Consider the following 22,649-nt stretch of genomic DNA (forward strand, 5'->3'; position numbering starts at 1 on the left):
CCTCAAATCAGAGGTTAGCTTGAAAGTCTTGATTTAAAAAAGTTATACATTGTGGGTTTGTTTGTCTTTTGGTTTTTGAGCCATGAAGTTGAATTTGGGTCAAATTTTAAGTTCTTCTCCACAACCACGAGGGCAAGAGATTTTTTTAATCCAAGCCAAGATTCTCACAATCACATGAATCCAGGAGCTGGGGCTTGAAAAAAAAAACCCAACCAAATACAGTGAGACACACAATAAGATAGCAACACTGCAATATATTTTTGGTCACCTTAGATGTTGCTTTGGGTTTATGCAACATCCTTGCTTAAAGTTCTTGGGGCAGGGCCCACCTTTTCGTTCTGTGTTCTTACAGTGCTTAGCATAATCAGGTCCTGGTCCATGATGAGGGCTCCCAGGATCTACCACAATGCAATTAATAAATAATAATTACTCTTGCTGTAAGCCGGTGACAATCTGCTCACTTAACCCAAGATGGAATGTTGAAACCTCGGGCAGATCATTTTAAATCACCCTTCTTTACACCCTCATTTAAAATAAACGTGCAATTGTTAACATATCACTTCCTTGACATTGTTTTCTTTTAAAGTTACTACCTCTCCCACTGCAATACAAGAAATCTCAGTCTGTCTCTACACACGCACACACCCCTGCCCATTTTGTCCCCCCTCCTCCCACTGGAACTCTAGTTACTTTTTGTTTAAACAGAGCTTTGGTTTGATGCTTATGTATCACAGCACCAGCCATGATCACGAGATCATGAATGGCGTTGATGAATGGCACACCAGGGGGAGCTCTCGAGCCATTTCCTATCAATAGTTGGTCATCTTGATGGGGAGCGGGGGGGAAACAGCAACTGTTTTGGTGGGAGCTAATGGCCCACACTGCAGCAACCAGTTGGAGCCCAACACGTTACTGAGCACATGGAGCTTTAGCTACCTTATCTGCTAATAAAATTAAAAATCCCGGTCACAGAATACGCTCAAAGTAAATAAGTCAGTGCCATGCTTGTCAACTCCATCGAGTTTTAGTGTAAATCAGCAGTAAAGAAACTAGGAGCCTCCCAGGCAGGGCCGGCTTTAGGCTGATTCCTCCGATTCCCCCGAATTGGGCCTCGTGCCTAAGAGGGCCCCACACCCTAAAGAAGAGCACCAACTTTTTAATTTTTACTCACCCAGTGGCAGCCCGGGTCTTCGGTGGCAATTCGGCGGCAGGTCCTTCAGTGACACAGAAGACCCAGAGCGAGTGAAGGACAATCTGCCGAAGTGCCACCGTAGACCCGGACTGCCTCCGGGTATTCGAATGAGGCCCCGCACTTGCTAAAGCCGGCCCTGCTCCCAGGCACAGCTGGAAATTATTTTCAGACAGTCTCTCTAGTACGGGCAGGGTGAAATTCACTCTGTCCAGGCCAGCATGCACTTCTCAGCCCCAGAACCCCGAAGGCATTTAGGCTCCTAAATACCTTTGAGGATCTGGGCCTAAGATGTCGTGGTGATAAGGGCAGTGTAAGAGCCCAGAGAGGCTACAATAGGTTTTTTAAATGTTAAAAAAATGCACATTTTTCTTAGCCTGGACATAGCCTAGAGGAAGATGCTCAAACCCCAATGAATTTAACTGGGATTTGAGCACGTAACATCCATGAAGCTCACTTGACAATCCCAGCCCTAAGCACTGGCCACTTGCATGGGTGTAAATTTCACCGGGAACGGGTGACAGGCACGCTACGGATGGAGCTAACACAGGAGTTTAGAGACATGCCGTATTCTAGCAAGCGACTGAACTGCACACACCACATACAAGCCGGCGAGGTTCTGAAAATCTCAGTAACACTTTTTAATATACAAGAATCAAAAGTACAGCAGTTTTACAGTGTAGGAAAATTTCATACATACTATATAAACAACATATTTACATCAGAAATCACTACGACAGTGGCATTTTTTTCACAAATATAAATTAATATTAATTACTGTTTTAATCAACAGGTTTAAAAGTCCACAATTTTACAGTAAGAGTCCTTCTCCCCCTTTGCTCAGGGGAAGGTGGGGGGAATGGATGAAAGTAGACTAGTACTTTTTTTGTGGATCACTTAAATAGTTCATGTAAAGAGCTGTAAAGTACCCACTCAGCTGGGCACTGCACCACCACCACCTGTGGACAGCAGGTTTTGATCTGTGGGACTTGTTTTCTGGTGAGAATTCATAAGTGACTCAATTTTTACACAGTTTCCAGTAGGGTTTGTGATGTCACTCTGAGAACAGCTTAAATAAACCGAAACCAAACCAAGAAGTTGCAACTTTTCCCTTCAGTGAGACTAGAGCAATTCACTGGCTGGCTTATTAGGAGCAGCTGAACCGCATGTTGACATGACCACCACACTGAAATTTATGGCTGTGGGGCTGTCCTCCCCCACCCGCATTGTCATTCAACTGCCTATTTCCAATGGTTGATTTTGTGGTCCCTTATTCTGGGACAGAGGGTGTGCGCCTCTGGGAAGGGATTATTTCCCTCAGATTTGATATTTCCAGCTTCTGTAAAACCAAAGCCAGTTAAGATCCACCCACCATGACAGGACTCAAAACAATACTTCCTTTAGCATCAGGCCTACATGACTTCCAAGTGCTACTCTCAAAAGGATGTGGACAAAGCTTTCACGTGTGCATTTTTTGTTTCCTTCTGTTTCAAGAAGGAAAAACCAAAATACTTTTCATCATACTGATCGGAACCCCTGAGGGCCAAGCCCCTCGATTCAGATGCAGCAAACCCCTCTCGTCGGGCTTTTGGTTGTTTTGCACCAACCTTAACACTGGTCTGGCCAGTACTGCCTTTTGCTACAACTTTATGGCACGTAACATTTTGTTAGGATTTCATGAATGTGAACGAAAAACAACGTAAATCTCTCTTCGTTCCTCCTGGCGAGGAGGTGAATTTAGTATTCACATTATAAGCCAACACCTCTATCTGAAAAGAAAGGACCCACATGACAACATCCATCTACCATCACAGCTCAGTGAAAACATGCCGGGACAGACATGATCTGTGCCCTCCACTGCGAAGGGGGGAAAAGACATGAGAGCTAGTCGCCCTCCCTTCCTTCTATTGCAAAGAAATTCTTGGCGTGCCCTGGAAGAGGCATCAGTGCAGCGAGGAGGCTGCCAGTATTGGTTCCCTTGTAGCAAGCAAAGCCATTTTGCTTCTGTTTAGTTTTGTGGAAAGCTCAAAGAATGGGAAGCACAGCATTTCCCCTGCCACCAACCAGCCACATTTCAGCAGCCTCCTAAGTCCTCCTTAGGCTTAGTTCTGAGATACCTCTGGGTGCCACTGACATGACATACAACCCCACTGGGCTATACGGCCAGACCTCTTACAAAGGTCATGCTCTGCATGTCCCTCGGCACTGAAGGGGTTAAATTAAAGGTGTGGAAGAGCTGGATACAGCCACCCGGCCGAGTATATAAGCTTTTGTACACAGGTTGTGCATCTGTCACCGTGACCCGAATCACACTGTTGTTCCCATTTGCAGCAAACCATGGTTGCTTTTGAATGATCTCGTGGGACAGAGATACCCTCATTAAACCAATGGGCTCAGAATGAACCAAGCATACAATGACCATAACAGATTTCGGGGACTTCATTCTGTCAACACCAAGCAGACAGGAAGCTTGGGTGTTATTAGTGTTGATTTGCGTGTACCTTCCAACCTGCCAATGGCAGAGTTAACACCTTTGCCTCAACCAAGACCTGCCTTTATGGCCTTGCCTCCAAGCAGGCAGGGCCTTTGTCATAAGCACCTGCCCCAGGGTCTCCAACAATAATTGTGACCTACATTCATCCAGAGAGACGCAGCAGGAAGTCAGCTCCCTCGCTTTGGGAAAGCGCCTCGGCTGGTTTGGATGTATACAGCTGTTCACCTCTACGAGCCCCATGGGGAAATTCTTCCCTCAGGCCATTCTGGTCAAGATAACCTGCCAGTAAAAGACAGGCAGGGAATTAAAAACCCACCTCACCTCAGGCCTTTAAAGAGAAGAGTGTTCTGATTTTGCCCAGATGAGGGTAACCCTGCCACCTTTTCAGGAACCCAAGGTCTGCACCCTTCGCATTAAATTGAGTAGTTTGCCACTAGCCTTGTCTTCAGAACACAGCTGCAGTTCCCACAGACTACAGGTCCCACCCCAAATGTGCCAATTTAATCTGAATGGCCTGGCTGCTCGCCTCAAGGCAGAGCCTGGCATTAGTGACCTGCAGTCTGTCTCCTGGGGCCTTGACTCCATATTAAAGATGGAGCTGAAGGCAGGAACTCCTCCTGCTCTATATGTGGCCAGCCGGCTGTACTTTGGCTACTCCTGACTTACTAGAAGTGTTCTGGCAAATCCCTCCCCGCTGGACATTAGCCTTCCACACTGCACCGTGATCCTAACACTTTGGTGAATGTTTGCAGTGAAGCCTATTCATTTGGCTGCAAACCATTCTACTCCCCTTACCCTTCTTGGACTTGTTATACATCTTCTGAATGGGGAGGGGGCCCTGCTATGAGGATTTTAAACACTGAGAATTTAGGATTTGCTCAGCAGAAATCTAAGTTTGGAGCACTTATGCAAGTTCCCAATTTAAAGATACAGAAGTTCATTCAATATGGCTACTTTCCACTGCTCAGAGAGTTAGCGCAGATCACTGGAACGCTGGCAGGAAGGTGGCCGGTTCACTGCTTTGTGCAAAGATAGAGCTCTGCATGGAAAACTCCAGCCAACTGCATTCACATTTAACTCGGCATGGTGCCCTCGCCAAGCCCAGCATACAGCTTCTGACCCTTAGATTTCAAAATGTGCTACAAGGAGGAGTAAACACTGGGATCACCATTCTCCAGTTGGGCAAACTGAAGTGCAGAGAAGTGATTTGCCCCAGGGTCAGAGCAGGTGAGCAGCACAGGGGTACAGAAGCCAGGATCTCTGACCCCCCGAGCCATTCCTCCACCACAAACCATTCAGCTTCCAGCCAATATGTTCTACATAGGGAACATCCTTACTAGCAGCAGCGAGAAATGGGTCAAGAGGGTTTGTGTTGCGGATTCCTGAGCCCCTTCCACTGGGAAATACTGTAACTGCCATTTCCCGTCTCACTGGTTTGAAGGGGGAATTAAGGCTCTGCTCAGGGACTCTGTCCCTTCCCCGTATATTGAGGGCCTCCACCATGAAGTGCACAAAGCAGAGCCAGTCTCTTGAAATGGATAAAGACATGAGACATGGCCATGTGGGCAGGGAAGTGATGGATTCCCACTCCTACCTTACTGAGTCACTCTGGAGAGGCCCCAAGTTCCCCCTTCCTCTCGGAGGACCATGATAAGAACAAGGTCAGTTATTTACTCTGAGAGCACCCTCCTGTCCATTCCAAATGCATCCCACCCCCCCACTGGTTACACACACACCCCAGCCTGACTGGGTTATGCCCACCCCACAGCAGCATGTGTCACGTAACGTCACATCAGACTGGGCATACAAAGCTTTCTACAAAGTCTTAAGCAGCATCGGTCCACGTTCTTGGTTCTGGGGAAAGCTCTGCAGCTGTGAAATATTCACAAGAGTCTGTCGGATGCAGCCTTCAATGAAAAACAAAACTAAAGCATAGACTGACACCTGTTCCCCCCTGTGGGCAATGGATCCAGTTCCAATGCCAGACCGGAGAAGGGGGGATATGAAAAAGGAATCCAGACCAGAACTAACAGATGGGGAGAGCCCCTGCCCACTCCCCCAAATCCTCCTTCACCCAGCAAGACGATAGCAGCATGTTCAGTCTCCGATTACTGGGTTGGAAAAGCAGCCACTGTTGCATCAGACCAAGTATTTCAGATGAGCTCTCTACCTCCAATCCCAGTCGCTTTATGTTTTTCGAACATTCCAGTTATAATCTGGATTGTTTTTCTGTTCTAACGACCTGTCCAGGGGTGACCTGTGATCCAGGGGTGACTTGGACTCATGAGGGGATTTTTGAGATGGGGGTGAGCGAGGGTCCGAGAGCTGGGAATGAGGAGGGGGAAGCGGCTGTTTGTAATCCCCTAATTTGTCTGTATGGAAGGACCTGTAATGGTCTGAAGGTCCCGGGCCGTGGTATCCCATGGGTGGCCTGTGATCAGACATTCTTCTGAATTCCTGCTGGTGGTAGTTCTGGGGCCTGAACTCATCAGATCTTCGCCGCTTGGAATCATGGTGGTGTCTAGATGTAAAAAACAAACACACAAAACAATATCAGCTCAAGAGCAGACGCTTATGCAGCCTCCCACTCCCCATCCTGAAATATCCAAGGAAAGGTCCAAATTCCACTCCTGAATAATCCTGCTGGTGATTATTTACTCAGTCCTGTAAGTGTGGACAGCACTCTGCAAACAAACAAGACTAGGTGTCCTTTGCCTAGGAAAGCCAGGAATCTAAGTAGTAGAGAGACTTGAAGCCTTTAAGAGCATTCCTGGGAGAATGCTAACTGTGTGTGTCTGCCCGTAGGGGACAGAAGAACTAGCAGCGGGGTCGGGCAAAAGGGATTTACAGGGTAACGCCAGAAGAGAATTGGACAGAACAGGAATGATCAAAGACAAGGGGAGAGAGGGAAGAAAAGCAAAGTCACCTAAATATCTTCCCAGTGAGCTTGTAACACACATGGGTTGGCAGCTCCTGATCGGAAACATACAAGCGGAGACCCAAGACTGGAATGTCACGCTTGGAGTCTACAGCTTACTGGTGGAAAAAAGCAGGCTAGAGCTCATGTCTAAGGTAATCGGAGGGCAAGGCAGAAACAAGAACCCCGCAATGATGCCAACTTCAGAGAGGAAGAAAAGAAAACAAGACCCCAGTTAGGTGACTAAAGGTATGTCTAGACTACCCGCCGTATTGGCGGGTAGCTATCGATTTCTCAGCGATCGATATAGCGCGTCTCAACTAGACGCGATATATCAGTCCCTGAAAGCGCTCCTGTCGATTCCAGAACTCCACCAGCGCAAACGGTGGTAGCGGAGTCGACAGGGGGAGCCGCGAACGTTGATCCTGCGCTGTGAGGACGGGAGCTAAATTGATCTAAGATACTTCGACTTCAGCTACGCTATTGACGTAGCTGAAGTTGCATATCTTAGATCGATGCCCCTCGCCCCCCGCAGACCAGCCCTAAGTCTGTGTTCGATCTGAATCCAGAATGCAAATGCCAACAGCACCCCTGCCTCCATTCCACTGAGCTCCGGGGCTCCCCCTTGTGGCAAGCAGGAAGTGTCTGTACAGTGGCTGGGTGAATGGCTGCCGACTCCATCCAGTCAGTTTGTGATAGTCCGCTTTAACAGTTACCTGTCATAATAATCTCTGTGTCCCCTGTGGTCTCGGTCACTGTTGTACTGCTCATACGGCCTCTTGCGGGAGAGGTTATTTGGTCGGTAGTTCCCGGAGCTTCGGTGGGGGTCGCCGCGAGACCGACGGTCCCCGTAGTGGTGATCCTTGTACCAGTGCTGCTCGTACTGGTGATGCCGTTCTCCACCCCAGACCTGGTTGCTGTTGCCACCATAGTTAAATTTCCGATCTCTCTGCCAGTCTCCTCGATCTGCAGGGAGGAAAACACAGGCCTGAGCGTGGGTCTCACCATCACCTACCCTACCCTGGACAGACCATGACACAGGTTGCTTGCACACGATAATAGGTGGTAATTCCAGGCAATGGTTTTTGTCTGTCTTATTCAAGCCTCCAGACAGCAGCTTTGTGGGTTCTATGAAGTTCCTTCTGAGGTTTAGAGACAGGATGTTTATAATATAACAAGTCATTGATGGCAGTGAATACCGATTTAAAGAGGAATCTTAAAGGGTTTGTGGTAAAAGGAAGAAATTAACAAAAGCAAATTGTATGCTGAATATCACGGGGAAATACCCTAATTCTGTTCTACATCCTGTCCTCATCACTATAGCCTCTGAGCACCTTTCAGTCATGCTTCCCAAACTTGTTCTGCCACTTGTGCGCGGAAAGCCCCTGGCGGCCCAGGCCGGTTTGTTTACCTGCCACGTCCGCAGGTCTGGCCAATCGCGCCTCCCACTGGCCGCGGTTCATTGCTCCAGGCCAATGGGAGCTGCTGGAAGTGGCAGCCAGTACATGCCTCGGCCCACGCTGCTTCCAGTAGCTCCCACCGGCCTGGAGCAGCAAACCGCGGCCACTGGGAGCAGTGATTGGCCGGACCTGCGGACCCGGCAGGTAAACAAACCGACCTGGCCCAACAGGGGCTTTCCCTGCTCAAGCAGCGGAACAAGTTTGGGAACCGCTGCTTTAACTCCATCTGTTGCGTGTGGTCTGTTCTCTCTCTCTCTCCTCCTCTCCCTCGGAAACCCCAGAACTTTAAACTTGACTGAACAAAAGCCCTGGAGGATGTATTGCAGGGAACAATCAGGCCTTGGCTTGGGATGGACAGGGGACCTGCTAGCCTCATCCTCCAACTCTCTCGCGAAGGACCCACCTGCGTTACTGAAGTGCCTCTTGTTAGGGTGGCTGTAGTTGTCCCGCTGGTGCCCGTGCATCTGCTGAGGGTGTGAGGGGGGCAGGTGGAGTTTCTGAGAATGAGGGTTGGGAGGCAGGTGAGACTGAGACATGAGGGAATCCCGGCTGGAGCCAGAAGGCTCTGGGCGGAACAGCCTTTTGCTGCCAGCCATGTCCTCCTTCTTCTTCTGCTCCTGCTGAGGACAAGGGAGACACTTCCAGTACAATGGAATGAAAAAGAGAAGATGCTTCCCCCCTTCAATTCTCCAGAGTGCCTTGGGCAGGTTGTGAAACCCTGTCTGTTGCACTCTAGATTCATTTAGAGCAGGGGGATTCCCTGCTGACTGGAGACCTGCATCTTCACTGGGGATTGTGCTCTGAATTATTTTTGTGCTCAAGAGAGTAAGAAATCAATAGCACTTGAGCCAGACCTGTGTAAGGGAGGAGATGTGCAAGTTTCCACCACACACACCGCTGCCAACACGTTTTAATCCTGATGGACAGCATCATCCCCGATTCCTACTCTTGAGCTGGAGACAACCCAATGTGCCACACCAACAGGAATAGTCCAGAGGGAGGCAACAATAATGACTGGACGAAAGAAGAGAGGAGCTTCCGCGTGTTAAAAGGGTATCAAATGACTAGCACTGTGCAGTTTATAAAACAGACAAATAAGGAGCGATGGTGGAGATAAACAAAGCAGAGTTGCAGAGAAAGCCAATCAGGGGCATAAGAACTCTGCACCATCCTACCAGAGCTAGAAAGCACTGACATTTAAAAAAGCAACCAATCTAAAAGAATATAAATACACGCGCTGCTGAGCCCATGACGCAGCTTCACAAACACAATTCTCAGGAGACAACAGCCCTTGAATTTTGACCCAAAGATTTATAGTGCATCAGTCACCATAAGCCATGGTACCAGTAGGACTGTGTAGTTATGTGGCTGCAACTGCCAGGGCCGGCTCCAGCCCCCAGGGCGCCAAGCATGTGCCTGGGGCGGCATGCCGCGGGGGGCGCTCTGCCGGTCGCTGGGAGGGCGGCAGGCGGCTCCGGTGGAGCATCCGCAGGCACGCCTGTGGGAGGTCCACTGGAGCCGCGGGACCAGCGAGTGGCAGAGCGCCCCCTATGGCGTGCCACCGTGCTTGGGGCGGCAAAATGGCTCGAGCTGGCCCTGGAAACTGCAACAGCATCACAAATACTAGCTAAGGCCAGGGAAGAGATGCGAGAACTCCCTGTTCTATACAGACTCTTCCTCACCAAGGGAGCACGTTTCAGATCTTACCTCCTCTTCCTGGGATCTTTTTTTGTGAGCCATTTTGTAGAGTTTGTGCAATTTTCTAGCATCAAATTCTGTGAACTTGGACACAAATATCCACAGGTTCCTGAAGGGACATTAAGTTTTTCTATTAATTACTAAACAGCAGTTTAACTTGTCTTCCTCATTTGTACAATTTGCAAAAAACCACTGAGCTAAGGATTAGCAATTATTCCCCTCATCTGGCAGATGGCATGCGAGTACAGAGAGATGAAATGATTTGCCGAGGATTACACAGGGAGTCTATGGCAAACCTGAGAAATGAACCCAGGACACCAGAGTCCCAGTCCAGTGCCTTAGCTACAAAACCATCTCTCTTTGTAAAACACTCCTCCAGCCTTTATAATCTTGAGCCTATCCTCTGCTCAGAGCACGAGCCTGTATAACAAGCAATGGGAATTATAAAAACACTCTCATGGAAAGTGGAGAGAGAATCCCTTCCATCTTGCAAGGGAAACTGTTAAGATGATAAAAACAAAAATATTTTCAAAGAGAAAGCGCCTTGCTGCTGGACTCTAACTCAATCTCTGACAGTTACCAGGCAAAGACCTAAAATCCAATATCCATTTCATCACAAATGCTGTTTCTTTACTTTGTCTATTTCACTCATCTGGGACAGGAAAAGCAGGCTTCACTCAGCTTCACCATCTCCTTTTTGGCTCTCTTGCATCAGCACAACTTTACTGTACTTCGGATCCCATCCTAAGGCTAATCAGTGGCCTAGATAACAGGAGTTAGCAGCCACCCTCTAGTTCCTAATAAAGGGGCATCCTAGGCATTAACTTGCATCAGTCTGTGTGCGGACATTCACATTTCAGTTTCAAAAGAGCTTGTTTCAGTTTCGCGGAAGTGTAAGGAAAGTAACTTAAGCTACACTGATATCAGCACCTCTCCAACTGATACGCACAGGTGTCTGCACAGAGTTTGCACCAGCTTGGTGAAACTTATTTTTAAATTGATTTATTTTAAGCTGGTGACATTTTTAATGTAGACGAAGCCCTAGTCTCCAAGAGATCCAGGACAGAATGGGCCATGGTTCCTGACACACATACCATGCCCCGGTCAGCTTTCAAGAGGGTCTTTGAAATAGGCTGGTGGGAAACACTGGGAGGGGAACACTGGAATCTGACTTCTGGGCTGTAAAATCCAGCACCTTCCATAAGCACTAAATTCACTTAAATATTCACAAACTAGCCAAAGAAAAACAAAATGGTCTGTTACCTTCTCCACAGCTTGATGTGTTCCTGGTCAGAGTAGGCTTTAAGGCACTCTGAGATGCGATCTCCAATTTTCAGGAGGCAGTTGCGAGTATGCTCCAGTTGTTCTTGCACTGTCAGTCCCTTATCTGGCTTGTCCAGTTGCTTCAGTGCCTTTTTCACTGGCCTCATCCTCTCTTTGCACTTGGGTGAGCAACACAGAGCAAAAATTCATTAATTTCATGCCTGGGTTCTACCCTCTCTGTTGACCTTCTCTCAACCAATCACTGGCGGGGAAACTTCACTAATACCAGCTGTTTGTCATCCTTTATTTAGTTTTAAAATAAGATGTCCCCCATGCAAACAGCAGACTTCGAAAGACATGCAGCATAAAGCAATGAGAGCCTGTCCTCAACATCATCCACCCACCCCTCCTCCTTCTGGAAGTGCACAATCTGCTCTGCAAGTATTGAGCATGCACTCAGTCTGATATCCTGAGGTCTAGATGCGTAATCAAGGGATGTTACTATTTATGCACTGAAGATAGAATACATAGGTTCACTATCAAAAATAACACTGACAGAAAAAGGTTTTTTTAACTACTGCTGTTAACAAAAGTGAAAGAAATTAGAGGAAACCATCATTTGTGTACGTAACAGCACTTTGCCTATAGCCAGTTTCACCCTCTCATTTTTCACTCCCAAAGGATATCTGCACCACTGCTCAAGTGCAGAATTTATGTTCTCTGCATGTTTCTTTGTTTCCCTGCAGAAAAATGACTTTCTGACAGGGAAGCAAAGGGAAGCCACAAGAGCCATCATACAACCCAACCTAGCAGTATGTTTCAGGTGCCCAGGGTAGCTGGCAGAGCGGTACATCACTGTGGGGCAGAGGACAACCCCAATGAACCATCTGCACCTGGATCCCACCCCACTAAGCCCCAACCAGCTGCTCCTGGGCCCCAACCCCACTGAGCCCCACTCCCCCAGCATCTGGACTCCCCACTGAGCTCTCCAACTGAGCTCTATCCCCTCACATCCAGACCCACCCCACACCCTGCTGAGCCCAAACCACCTTCACCTGGATCCCCTGCACAGTCCCATTACCTTTGCACCCAGAACCCCTCAACAAGCCCCTGTGCATCCCGCGCCCAGATTGTCCCACACAGAACCCTCTCAACCCACACCTGGATCCCTCCACACTTGGATCCTGCCATGCTGACCCTGCCTGCCCACACCTGGTGCACCTGGCACAGAGGGGCAGGGCCCTGGGGTTTTCTGGGGCAGGCTCAGTCCTTGCGCTATGTCAGGGTTGGGTGAAATCTCACCGCTGAGTCCAAGTGCCGGGGGGGAAGATGCACAGTGATCTCCTCTGTGCAGCCAGTGGCCTGTGCTTCCCAATGCTATGCTGGAGCCTCCACATTTATTTGACAAAAAAAATTTACAGAATTTTAAAATATTGTACACAGAATTGTTAATTCTTTGGGGCAGGATTTGTAATTACTGGGTGCAGAATGCCCTCAGGAGTACTTTTCAGTCAGTACATTTCAGTCACTTTCCCATTGTTTGTGTGAGTCTTTCGGAGAAACAACCAAGAAATGTTCTGTTTTTATTTTTTAAATAAAAAGGGACTGGAAAAAAAAAATTAGCAAGGGGCCTCAAGAGTAAATACAGTATCTGAAACTACTTCCCCCTTTTCATGTTCTGTATGAACACATATCTCCTTACTGTACGTTCCATTCTATGCATCCGAAGAAGTGGGCTGTAGCCCACGAAAGTTTATGCTTAAATAAATTTGTTAGTCTCTAAGGTGCCACAAGGACTCCTGTTCTTTTTACTTGTTTTAAAAAACTGACTGGCTTTCAAGCTGATAGCACCCCCTTCAAATATACAAGCCAGGCAGAGGAGAGTCCAGCATAAGAGACTATATTAAGGGTATGGCTACACTTGCAGCTGTACAGGGCTGGGAGTTGAACCTGTCTTCGTACAGCTATGTAGGGAAAGCGCTGCATTTCCAGCGGTGTTGGGAGTGGTGCATTGCGGGCAGCTATCCCAGCGTTCAAGTGGCTGCAACATGCTTTTCCAAAAGAGGAGGGTGGGGTGGAGTGACAGGGAGCGTGGGGGGAGGGGGGGGAGAGTGGATTTTTGGAGCCGACACTGTGTCAGCTCTCTGCCTTGCAAGTTCCGACCCCTTCCCCCACCCCTCTCAGTGTCACTAAATGAAATAGCCCTCTTTGTTTTTTTCCCTCACAGACCAGATAAGCAGCTGCTCCGAAATGGACCCCGCCCGCCCGCCATGCTGCTTCTCTCCTCAAGCAAACACTAGCTGTGGACATTCGAAAGGGATCCCCCTGCCTGTCTCTGCTAATTAACAGCAAACAGGAGCTGTGTTTGTTTTTTAGATAAGCAGCTCCTGGAGCCCCGAGTTCACAACAAAACAAACAGAGGCATCACAACAAAACAAAGAGAGTTATCTTTACTTAAAAGCATTATGGGAAGCTTCTGGAGGTCAGTTACAATGTAGTAAGATTAATCACTGTTTACACCGGCACCCCGCACTGTTCTCTTTATTCCTCTTGTCGAGGTGGAGTACATGCAGCGCTGTAGCCAGGGAGATACAGTGCTGTATGTGCCTTGCCAGTGTGGACGGGGAGTGAGTTACAGCGCTGTAAAGCCACCACCAGCGCTGTAACTCTCAAGTGTAGCCAAGGCCTAAGTGTTGTGTTTGCAGCCACGCTCACCAGTCTGCACTGGCAGCACATTGCTGAGTTTTCATTTACACAGCTTGGAAGCACTTACAGTGGAACTTCCTAGTGAGCAAATGTGGAAGTTCAGTGAGCAAATGTGGATCTACAGGACATACAAAAGTTACTCTAGGGTGGCCTCAATATTCTTCCAGCCCAGGAATAACCTGTTAAGCCCTTGGTTGCTGAGGGAGTCTGCCACACACTGCTACAGGGTCACAACATTTGGCTATGACGGTCAAGGCAGCTGTGGGAACGGAAAGCTTTAGTTTGAAACAAGAAGGTGTTACAGTGAATTAGGGTGTTGTACTTCCTCTGCTATGCCCATTTCTGTCGTGTTCCCAACAGAGAGAGGAAATGAGAGTAAGCATTACCAGTGCAACTAAGTGGCACAGAATCCAGAGAGGAGATATTCCAAACCTGTTTTTAATACTGTGCTCTCTAAGGAGGCCTTGATGTTTCTCCCATTTGAGGTCCCACGTCAGAGCCACCATCCTTTCAGCCAAGAAGTAGTCCTGGCTGGGACTCCTTTTGCCACTTATCCATAGTGCTCTCAAATTAGCTGCAGGGGATCACTGTTAAGCAATGTGAACCTTTCCTTCCAAGAGTGGAGTGTACTGAGTCTATAGAATCCCCAAGGGCTGCTTGCTTAGCAGTGGGGTCCAAGTCAGGGCACTTAGGCAAACGAAGCCGCAGATATTCATAACTTACAGTGGTGTTAGTGTGCCAGGAAACCCCAGAGCTCCCACTGTTGTGCCCTTGTCTCCAGAAGAAGATACTCACTATGCTGAATGTTTCCTGGTCCAGGTCATCATCCTCATCTTCTCCAATGGGGATGGGCTCACTTCCTGCCGTAATGTGGACAGGACCTTGAGATCGCTTCCCTTTGCTTCCAGACTTGGTCTCGCTACCTTTGGCCTTGAAAAGAACAAACAGCCCTTTGACAATGAGCTGAACCTGGGGATTAGGCATGGCCCACCGTGAAATCCTTTGTGACGACTACCACTGGTAATTAATAAATGGCATGCCCCTCTGCAGCATCTTCCTCCCAAAAATCTTCAAGTGCTTTAGAGTCAGGAATGAATGAAAGTCACATCATACCTGCAAGATGAAACTGAAGCACACACACACCTGGGCCAATGTTTTCAGAAGTGGCACCAGTGATTTGGGGTCTGCACACAGGGAGAGGCTAAACCCGCCTGTGAGGGACTGCACTGGAGAATTAGGGTCACACAGTGGGTGCGTATCCTCTGGGAAGGGCAGACCCCCCACATGGCCTGATATTTAGAAGGGCCTGAAATTCCACTACAAGTCAGTGGGAACTGCACATGCTCAGAGCCTCTGGAAATCAAGCCCAACAGCTCTTCAGCTGGGCACCCCAAATCACTGACTGCTAGTGAACATGTTGAGCTGTCCAAGCTTGCCCAGGAAATTGGTGAAAGAGCTGTCAACAGAACCGAAGTCTCAAAGCAACTGATCCTGAGCTTCAGCCTCAGAAACGATCATTTCTCCCTTATTCCTATTAACAGCTGAAGGCCATGCTGCATTTCACTGGGAAGGGGACTTCCCCTAGATTTGAAATAAAGTCTCAGCTTTGACTTAGGACTGCAGTGTCATAATATATTAGCATTTGGTATAGATCTCAAGTACCCCAAGTCATTACTATGAAGCCTTTCACCTATGCCTAGTCTGAATCCAGTCCATGGCAGCAGGGGCCCAATGTCCAAGGGGCAACTAAGTTACATTTCCCACATAGCCTGACCCCTGTGCTGACAGAATCAATCCCTACCAACATGGGAACAGCCAAGATGATATTTCATGGCCCCTGTGTAGGTCGGATTAATACGGACAAATTTGAAGTCCAGAGCAATTCAGACACAGCCTGCCAACACCAAGACTAATTAAAGCCTTACACCCTTTGAACAATAAGCTCCAAAATCTTTTCTCTCCTTTTCTTGATGCCAGCCATTCTGGGATACTCTTCTGTTTGGGGATAGCTGTCTTTTCAAGTCAGTGTGAAAATAGCTCACTCCTTTTCACACTTTATACTTAGTTCCCAACCCACAGAATAGGTGACCTTTTCCATTCTTCACTGCAGGTGTCTTTTCCCTCTTATTCAGGGTAAACCCTCACTCCAAGAAGTTCTGGAGGCTAAGAGCCCTCCCCAATGCTCACTAGTAAAGGATGCCCTAGCATTCTTTCCCATGGGGTCTTTAGGAATGTCAAATCTCATACTGTGTCCATCTTTGTGAATATTCCCTGGAGGGACTTCACTGCCCTCTCAAACTGTTTCTCCTTGACAGGTATTGGTATGTGCAGGATTCAAATCTGAAATCTTGAATGTGATCTCCAGCCTGTAACATGTTTCTAAAGGTTACATGTAAGATATTCCTGGTACCTTCTCTTTCTTATCCTTTGTTTTCTTTTTCTCTTTATCGCCTTCCTTTTCTTTCTTTGTGGTTGACTGTTTTTCCTTGTTCTCTTTGTTCTCTTTCTTCTTCTGTTTCTTTTTCACTGGGCTCTTTTCCAAGCCATCCTCCTAGGAAATTAATCACAAGCTCAAACATGGTTCACAAAGTCAGAGCCCCTCACCTCAGACACATTTTACTCTATAAACCTAAATCCTGCAAGAGCACCTGAATCTTGCTGCTCATTCAAACTTTTCCTAGCTCCGATTAACCTAAGCAAGTCCAAAGCAGTAATCTGCTCAACCCCCACAAACCCTGCCTCTAAGGTTATTCCGTCAAACCGGCATCATTCTGCAGCCTACTGGTAAACTGCAGCTACATATAACACTCCCTAATTTAATTTAGCTAGTCAGGAGGCTCAGCTCTTCAAGGTAGATACTGATCAGAAGCATTAAGAAACCTTTAAATTATGTGCAGACCGACCCAAAGAGAGGGTTTTTCCAAGATCAGAATTATCTTGGTATACTCTGGTTTCGCCAGTGGCAGGTTTTCTGAGGACGGTCTCCAAGCCAACAAAGGCTGAAAGTGGCCCTTTTGGGGCCCATCCACAATGCTCTGAGCATTGGCTTAATGAGATGGGTGGAGAAGGACTCACCACCTTCTATGTTCCCAAGCAACTCAACATGTTTCCAGTGCAGAGCTGCCAGGCCCCTATTTCAGTTTAATACTCTGCAGTTCCCCTAGTGGTTGTTTGGTGAAGTTGCAACAGGTGCTTTTCAAGTGTAGTTTCTGAAGCACCATCACAGTTCAAGCAGCTTTGTAAAAACCCCCTCCACCTGGGTCAACACACCTTGACTTCACCCTCTTCTGACTGATTGTCTGAGTGCCGAGGAGAGGACATGTCATTTCCATGCTCATCTTTGACTTTGGGAGCTTTGTTCTCTTTCTTCACGCGTGGTTTCCTCTTCTTCAGTTTGGTCTGGGGAAGAAGAGAAACCAGTTAGGGCTCGAAAACCACTTCCTGAAACAGAAACACCATCTCTCTTCCTCTAGACAGTAGGAGTCCGTTTGGAGCACTAGAAGATCCAATGGGCCATGGGAAATGACATTGAGCCACTAACTAGAATTACAACCTCCATCAGAGGGTCCTATTTTGGCTAGCAAGAGGAAATCCATCTGAGGTTTGAAGGCTCAAAGGACTATTCTGAACACACAGAAAATTAGTACGAGTGAATTGCTGGCACCAAGCAGCCTGGTGACAGGGCAAATGAAGGAGAGCTGGTGCCTGCTGCCAGAGGGTATTTAATGTGACACCCACATTGCAGTATCCAGGAGGAAGAAGGCTGGGATAAAAAGAGCTTTATTCTTGGTACATTCTCTATCTATCGCCACAGCTCCAACGCTCCTTGCTAGTTGGGGCATTCAGCATCCAACCCTACGTAAGCCATAATTTTTCATAAAATCTGGGCACATCTCTATTTAGAGTTCACTTCTGCTTCTGACAAGTGACTTGGTAAAATGAGAATCATGGAATCCTATGTATGATGCGCAGTGTCTCACACATCAAGCACACACAGCTTACAGGTAAAAAGATGCCCTTTTCCAAGTGACAGATCTGCCAAGTTAGCCTGGCCCTAGGATCTGAGAGCAAAGACCCACCAGCTCTAGGTTCAATGGCATGAAGGGATCAGAGTACAACACAATCACAGTCCGTTCAAACAGAGTATTTCATGATCTAGAAATGCAGGAGGGTAGTTTCCTTCTAAGCAGTGTCCAATGTCCCCCCCGAGGGGCACTTGGCCATCCCCTCACTCACCTCTTCCCCATCTTTCACAGTTTCCTTCTTCTCCAGTTCTTTCTTCAGCAATTTCAGCAGATAATCAACGCGGGTCTGGAGCTGCTTTCCCTGAGGCTTCTTATCTGTCTCAACAGGTAGGATCTTTGATAAAAACAAAACACCCACATGCACATATCAAGCCTTGAAGTGAGCAGACAAGCACTAGTAACAATCTCCTCTCCTAGCATCCAGCAAGGGAGTGAGCAAACCTCAACGTCTCAGGGGAACTGCCTTACCCTGCTCTCCCAGGCACAAAGTCCCAGATCCTCAAAGATATTTAGGAGGCTAACTCTCATTAATTTCAATGGGAGTCAGGTGCCTAAATGCACACGAGGATCTAGGCCAAAGAACTCCCTTAAAAGTCTCCTCCTTTCATAAGGCAGCATGCGGAACTCTACCAATTTGAGTGTGGGGGGAGGGTGCGCCCCCATGCCAGAGGCGGCTCCAGGCACCAGCATGCCAAGCGCGTGCTTGGGGCAGCAAGCCACTGGGGGCACTCTGCCAGTCACCGCAAGGGCGGCAGGCAGGTTGCCTTCGGCAGCTTGCCTGCGGAGGGTCCACTGCTCCCGCGGCTTCGGTGGACCTCCCACAGGCGTGCCGCCAAATCCGCGGGACTGGGGACCTCTCACAGGCAAGCCGCCGAAGGCAGGCCTTCCGTGCTTGGGGCGGCAAAATGCCTAGAGCCGCTCCTGCCCCATGCTGATAGTGAAGTGACAGGACATGTGTGAGCACAGTCTGGTAAGAACTTCAATTGCTGCTACCTGGGATTACAGAACAACTTCTCCAGCGAGCAAGCAAACTCGCTGCAAAATACATCAAGAAGCCTGTGTTGAAATAGACACTTTGCTCCCTTGTTCTGACAAGCCAAATTTATTTATGATATCATTTTACAGTAGGCTGTACTGCGTAGCATATTTGGTAAAAGTAAAGAATCATTCGTAACTTGAGAAAAAAGCTATTTCTGTAAAGTTGATTTCACTGGTTTGTGTCTTTACAAACAGATAAAAATGGAGCTCCGCGATCGCTGTTTTCTTTAAACAACTAACTGGTCTGACTGTAATTTACATACAGCAATGACTCGGCCAGGGCATTTGTGCTGCGAAGCGAAGTGAAGCTGCTGTCTTCGGGGTAAAAATCATCAGCGCAGTGCGTTAGCAGAGGGAGAATTAGAGGGGCTCGTCTGTACCACCACTGTAAGGAAGAGATTCCCACGACGGTTTCAGTTTTAAAATGCTGTTCTGAGCATCACACCTGAGGGTGCTCATTCATGCCAGGACACGACCTAATTTTTGCTAACAACATCTGGGTTGTCAGCAGTGACACTGTCTGAACTCAGTATTAACCATGGGGGAAACCTAACACAATCAGCATCAATACATTGGGAATGCGGCATTCCACAGAGGCCATGGTCATTGCTTTCCTTGTTGTTGTTATTGTTTTAAGTGTGTACCAATATAAACACCCATTTTTGAGGAAGCAAACATGTTCTCCCAGAGCCCTGGAACTAAAGTGAGCAATACATGAAGACCTACCTTATCAGTTAACTTCAGTTCTGGGTCCGTTTTAATTAGCTCCCAGTTTCCATAGCCGTGTTCATAAATTCCCAGCAATAAACGAGAATCGTCCTCCACTCCCCAGTCTACATCAAAATGAGCAGCTTTGACGCGGCAGGTCAGGCAGTACCTAAAGGCATTTCAAACACGAGAGGGGTGGTGAGGGGCGCCTTTCCAACACTGTGGTGTCAAAGCAAATCTGCAAACCCAGGCTTTCCTTTTGCCAGCCCTAAACCCCAAGCTCCTTGCACTTTCCTCCCAGTCATGCCAACTCACTTCCTCTTCTCCTCCGGGTCTGTGGGAATGGATTTGTGCAGCATTTCAAACTCTTCTTCATGCTGGATGATGGATTTCACGTTGACTTGGACACCAGAGATCTTGAGGGTAGGACCCCTCCTTTTCCCAGGACCTTTCCCTGTTCAACAGCAACAAACATTTCAGCTGAAAGCACTTTGACAGAATGAAAGAGATGGTGGAAAAGGCTCAGATACATTCGAGAGCTTTATATTCCTCCCATCATCCTCTGTTTACATCTAGAGCTGGCTGCTAATGCTCGGGTAGATCCTGAAAAGCAGGCTCTGCTTTCAGAGAGTAGTAAGGAGTGATTCGTTACACTTCAAGCCCCTTCCCAAGTCATTTTCTTAATTACAAACAAATCAACAACATGACTTCAGCCACTTTAGCAGCTCAGTTCAGCCAAGGTCACACACAGACTTAATGGCAGAGTTGGCAATAACACCCGCATCTCCAGATTCCCTGTCTCCTGCGCCAGCCACCAGACCACCCAGCTTCCTAGAAAGCTAGAGCATGCAGAAGAACATCCAGCTTTGTGTGTAGCCTTAAGTCTTGGAAGGATGTGCGGGGTATTTACCCGGTGCTGTGGGGGCACTGGCTGGCTCAGAGGACCGATAACTGCAGGTACAGGTATAGTGTAGGGTACATGTTATTGGTTTGATTCCAGCCCAGGAAGCAAACCAGTCTGCTGGCTGCTCCACAACCTAACATGAAACGAGTTGGTGGTCGTAGCCCATGCCTTAGAAATCCCATGTCCACCAGACGCTAACGGTTCCAACTGACACCCTTCAGTCAGAGCAGAAGACTCACGGCTTGGAGGTTGGAATAGCATTCTCACTCTTAGAGATAGCTCCCTCCAGGTCACTAGCAGAGGCAGCATGGCTGAAGTTTGTACTGTTCTTTGGCTAACAGACTACAACCTCCAATCTGGTGTCTTATCTCACCCAAAATGGGGATGGTTCCCCATCAGGATGTTGGCTCAACACCACCAAGAGATTAATCAAATCAGCACCCACCCCTTTCACTTACCCTCACCAGGGTTTTCTTTCAGCTGCTCCTCGTATTCCTGCATTGCCGACACACAGCTGTTGTGAATAAGTTCCCCTAGACGTTTCAGATCAGCTACAGACTTGTCCACCAGCTCTGCATCGCGAGCAATGCACTCCAGCCTGAGAGGGAAGAAAAGAATCATGAAAGAATCAGACTCAACACCTGGCTGATAGTGCTGCTCAGAGATACAGGGCCAAGCCTGTCTGCTTCTTTCAGGTGTCTAAAACTTCCTAGATCAAGCATATCACTTCCAATAGCATTTGCACTGCTGGGCATGGAAATACTTTTTTCAGGAACTGGGATTTTTGTCTGTGTGTTAACTTCAGCTCCCCGCTACCTAGGAGAACCAACACATCTATGCCTCTGAGCTGATCTCTTTTATTGGGACTCCTCAGGTTGCTGATCTTTTTCTTGCCAGGTAAATAATGGTTTCAAGGCCACCTGGAGCAAGACCCATGTTAAGCTTTGGTACCTGAGAGTTGCAGGATACCGCAAGAAGCAGGTGATCACATAGCAGGGGACTTGACTGGGACAGGGCTGCTTTGCAGATGATGACACCATGTGTGCCCTGCTCCTGCAGTGTTGCGTAATGCACTAGGCACGCGCAGGGGGAGAGGGGGTCTTCATCTGAAACATCCACCAGTGGCTATCATCTGAGACCACCTGGCAATTCCTGTATCTCCAATGGCAGCACTTGCACACCATTCATCCTGAATATGACAGACCAGTCAGGCTTTGCCCCAACGAAGCAGCCTATGTCATACTTGATGCCTGTTAGTTAATTGTGCCTGGGGTAGTGCAATGCACAGAGATGTTTATGTGGCTATTTGTGTCTCCTGTTTACTAGTGCAGCATTCGGAACTACAACTAGCCTATATGCAATTGTTCTCGGGATCAGAGCCAGTTTTGCACATACCGTTCGAGTGGAAGCCCAAACTTCTTATAAGCCTTGATAAACCTAAGCAAAAAAGAAAAGCAAAACAATCTCAGTAAAAAGGGTCCTAAATTACAGATGTATTTAAAAACTTGGTGATACATTTAATTGGCTCATCCCCTTTGTCAATCCAGTATCTCACGTCCAGGGTCTAAGTCGCTCCCAGGGCTATTGTGAGTTTTAATTCATTAGTGTTTGCAAAGAGCTTTGAGCTCCTTGGCCAGAAGGAACTGGAGAAGGACAGAGGATGACTTAACCCTGAGCGCCTGTCATTGCAAATAAATAAATAAATAAAAGGTGGAGGGGGATGGGGGGAGTCATAATTTTAGTAAATTACTGATGGGGGCTCAGTTTAAAAACCAGCAACTCAAAGATGAAGGGAAGTTGGTTAAAGCTCAAGAAATCCTCTTTCCCATCTCTGGCCTAAACTCTGGACACAGCCTTAGGATGCAGGCGCTCTGCAAAGACTGAAGAGATTAGAGGAAGTTCTATCTTGGAGATGGCAAGGACAAAAACTGGCTTGGAATTGCACACGTCAGCTGATCTGAGAAACGTGATGCTAGAGGAAGGGGAAACTTCACTACCCTGACTTACGGCACCAACTCTTTCAGGGCTACTAATTCTTCCCAAATATATCAACATTTGCTTTTTGTTTACATTTAAACTGCCAGGAAACTCTTCTTCTTTCAGGTGAATTTGGTGCTCCTGAACGAAGCAGGCGGGACAGCACAAAGACAGAGTCCTTGGTTTCTCCATGGACTGACTACCAGCCGTTCAGGCCTCCCGCACACCCCCTTAGCCATGTACCTTAATGCTGAATTTGATGGACCCACT

General features: G+C 47.8%; 1 protein-coding gene across 12 annotated transcripts in view; it reads right to left on the reverse strand.

Moving 5' to 3' along the window:
- Positions 1–1,802: 1,802 nt before the first annotated feature.
- Positions 1,803–22,649, reverse strand: part of CHD2 (chromodomain helicase DNA binding protein 2) — a 96,159-nt gene continuing 75,312 nt past the window's right edge. For 9 of the 12 annotated variants that reach the window (XM_030577136.1, XM_030577135.1, XM_030577138.1 and 6 more), the window contains 13 exons: positions 21,798–21,839; positions 20,861–21,000; positions 19,814–19,952; positions 19,517–19,667; positions 17,964–18,086; positions 16,998–17,126; positions 16,138–16,278; positions 14,523–14,657; positions 11,022–11,200; positions 9,768–9,867; positions 8,464–8,680; positions 7,317–7,566; positions 1,803–6,204 (listed from right to left, as the gene is read on the reverse strand). In XM_030577136.1, the coding sequence (XP_030432996.1) occupies positions 5,871–6,204; positions 7,317–7,566; positions 8,464–8,680; positions 9,768–9,867; positions 11,022–11,200; positions 14,523–14,657; positions 16,138–16,278; positions 16,998–17,126; positions 17,964–18,086; positions 19,517–19,667; positions 19,814–19,952; positions 20,861–21,000; positions 21,798–21,839 (2,080 nt within the window). In that variant the 3' untranslated portion in view covers positions 1,803–5,870. Of the gene's footprint in view, positions 6,205–7,316; positions 7,567–8,463; positions 8,681–9,767; positions 9,868–11,021; positions 11,201–14,522; positions 14,658–16,137; positions 16,279–16,997; positions 17,127–17,963; positions 18,087–19,053; positions 19,176–19,516; positions 19,668–19,813; positions 19,953–20,860; positions 21,001–21,797; positions 21,840–22,649 lie in introns of those variants that run through there. The other 3 variants (XR_004002249.1, XM_030577137.1, XR_004002250.1) reach the window with 3 other exon arrangements.

Source organism: Gopherus evgoodei, chromosome 10, assembly GCF_007399415.2.
Source record: "Gopherus evgoodei ecotype Sinaloan lineage chromosome 10, rGopEvg1_v1.p, whole genome shotgun sequence".
Classification (NCBI taxonomy): domain Eukaryota; kingdom Metazoa; phylum Chordata; order Testudines; family Testudinidae; genus Gopherus; species Gopherus evgoodei.